This window comes from Suricata suricatta, chromosome 5, assembly GCF_006229205.1.
Source record: "Suricata suricatta isolate VVHF042 chromosome 5, meerkat_22Aug2017_6uvM2_HiC, whole genome shotgun sequence".
Taxonomy (NCBI): domain Eukaryota; kingdom Metazoa; phylum Chordata; class Mammalia; order Carnivora; family Herpestidae; genus Suricata; species Suricata suricatta.
In genome coordinates, this window is record NC_043704.1 from 110,221,595 (window position 1) to 110,224,725 (window position 3,131).

At 38.3% G+C, this 3,131-nt stretch overlaps 1 protein-coding gene across 1 annotated transcript in view; it reads right to left on the reverse strand.

Annotated features, from left to right (window-relative positions):
* Window positions 1–1,755: 1,755 nt before the first annotated feature.
* The window catches only part of LOC115291238 (60S ribosomal protein L10-like), a 3,074-nt gene continuing 1,698 nt past the window's right edge, over window positions 1,756–3,131 (reverse strand). Inside the window, exon 2 of the mRNA XM_029938758.1 lies at window positions 1,756–2,440. Coding sequence (XP_029794618.1) covers window positions 1,756–2,440 — 685 coding nt within the window. The remainder of the gene's footprint in view (window positions 2,441–3,131) is intronic.

Consider the following 3,131-nt stretch of genomic DNA (forward strand, 5'->3'; position numbering starts at 1 on the left):
AGAATAACAGAAGAGGGAGCTCAAGAGTCACAAAGTTAGAAAATCTGTAAAACCATGCCTTCCCCATACCTTTAGAAGTTAAGATAATTAGTTTCAGGTAAAAATGAGCATCAGAAAATGACTTAGTTAAATATCACTCAGAATTAATATATGAGCAAACATAAAAAGAAACAGAATAACCCCTGAGAGCATAAACAGAAACACGTGCCCACAAAGCAAAGAAAAACTATATCCTAATGTTTTATAATTACCTGAAGTTATTAAGACAATGATCTACCATGTGAAAGAGAAACATAGTCCAGAATTATCAAAACTCAAAAATTAATAACATCCAAGTCATACAAGAGTCAATCTGAAAGAGCTTCCAATGACCAAAGCTAGAAAAATCTGAGTGCCAAAATAATTAGTGCAGCCTTGATTTATAACTGAAAATACAAAACAAATATATATAAGTCCCTACTGATACAAGTAAATGGGAAAAAAAAGACAACTTTTCCTCATAGAATTCCAAATAAGTTATTCAGATCTTGCCTTACAGAAGGTAGTTTAATTCTCCCTTCTCCTTAAGTGTGGCTGGACTTAATGACTTGCTTCCAACAAACAGCATACAGGAAGATGAAAAAGTAACTTGTCAAATGTGAAAACATTTGACAAAAAGTACTTTGGCCAAGTGAGTAGGTCCACACCATCAGTTATAAGTTATATTAATGGCACTGTATTCCCTGATATAATTGATATGAGAAGGGCATTTCACTTCTATAGTCTTTCTTTTTAAAAGCCCATAATCGAGACTGATTAAGAGAAAACACAAGGCAAAGCAAATTGAGAGACCTTCTAACAAAATACCCAGTACTCCTCAAACTGTCAAGGTCACATAAAACAAAGACTGAGAAACTGTCACAGACCAGAGGAGACTGAACATGATATTGAATGCAAATGAATGTAGGTTAGATCCCAGAATTAAAAAAAAAAAAGGATGTTACTGGGGAAATAAAAGTGACATCTGGATAAACCCTGGACTTCGGTTAGCAGTAACATACTAGTGATAATGTCTTAGTTTTGATAAATATATCGTGGTTATGTAAGATGTTAACAATAGAGGAAAATAGCTGAGAAGTATACAAGATTTCTCTGTTCTATCTTTGTAATTCTTCTGAAAATCTAAAATTATTTCAAGGCAAAAGTTTACTTTAAAAAATGGGAAGCAAATAGAGCACATGCAAAAAAAATTAAACTGTTTTCAATAACCACTTTGCTCATGGGAATATGTTATTCTGGAAAAAAATTCCTGTGTGATGTGGGGTAAAGCACATGAATTAGTATATGGTATTATAATTCTGTCATTTCTGGAGTACATGAGAAGCAGAAATATCACTTTGAAAAAAAAGATAATAAATGTAAGGTAGAAAAGTTGATAAAAACACTAGTTCTGGCTTTGAATTAGAAACATCAGTATGAACTCTTGAAGTATGTTATCCAAGGGATAAATGTTATTAGTGATAATAGGCATTACCTCCTATTTACAATATCAATTGAAAGTATTTCAGTGATTCATTATTTATGATATTTTTTTCTGTTGTGTTTGGTAATTAGCTTTTATTGTGTTAAATTTTCATTTATTATTTTCCTTAGATTTATATATATTAGGACCAATTAGTGATTTTATCATTCCTTTTTCTTTTCTTTTCTTTTCTTTTTTTGACAGAAAACAGGGTTTATTGGTGGGCATGAACAGGGAGGGCACTGCTGAGGCTCTCATGAGTGCAGACCCCTCCACTTGTCCAAGAGGTCACGATTAGGGATGTATTTGACCTCACAACCATCTGGGATGAGCCGCTTTTCAGCCACCATGTCTTCAAACTCGTCCGCATTAAACTTAGTAAAGCCCCACTTCTTGGAAATGTGGGTCTTCTGGAGGCCAGGGAACTTGAACTTGGCCTTAGGTAGGGCCTCAATCACATGCTCCTTGTTCTGCAACTTGGTACTGATGGACATGATGACTCGGCCAATGCGGACCCAGGCCACTGTGCCCTGGGACTTTCCAAAAGCACCCCGCATACCTGTCTGGAGCCTGTCCGCACCAGCACAGGACAACATCTTGCTGATGCAGATGACATGGAAGGGGTGGAATCGCACTCGGATGTGAAAACCATCTTTGCCACAGCTTTTCACCATGTACTTGTGGGCACAAATACAGGCGGCCTCCAGGGCTTCAGAAGAGAGCTGCTCGTACTCATCCGACACCATGTGGCCACAGAGTGGGAACTCATCCATTTTTGCCTTCTTATGCTCCAGGTCAAAAATGCGGATCTTGGCACTGGGGACACCTCTGCAGAAGCAAGATTTCGGATACGTCTTGTTCTCACAATACCGGTAACACAGGGCAGGGCGGCGGCCCCTGGCGACACCAAGATCTTCAGTGACATGCCAAAGGAAAAGACTATAATTCCTTTTTCAAATCTGATTTGCTCAATTGGTTCTTCTTTGTTAATTCTTTTATATAATAAGTTATGTTGATGTCTATTCAGGTGCTGAGGCAACACGGCATGTCTGCAAGACGACCTGCTTGGTCAGAGTAGATCATTTATTTGATATATTGCAGGATTGCTTCGTAAAATGAACAAAGGAGATTTTTATTGTTATTCTACCACTTGGAATAATTTTAATAACATTGAAATCAATTAGTCATGGATAAACTTGCGCTACTGTGATAAAACTCAACAGACACTTCTCCAAAGAGGACATCCAGATGGCCTACAGCCACATGAAATGATGCTCAACATCACTCATCATCAGGGAAACACAAATCAAAACCACACTGAGATACCACCTCACACCAGTCAGAGTGGCTAAAATGAACAAATCAAGAGACTATAGATGCTGGCGAGGGTGTGGAGAGACAGGCACCCTCCTACATTGTTGGTGGGAATGCAAACTGGTGCAGCCGCTCTGGAAAACAGTGTGTAGATTCCTCAAAAACCTATCAGTAGAACTCCCCTATGACCCAGCAATAGCACTGCTAGGGATTTATCCAAGGGATACAGAAGTGCTGATGCATAGGAGCACATGTACCCCAATGTTCATAGCGGCACTTCCTACAATAGCCAAATCATGGAAAGAGCCTAAATGTC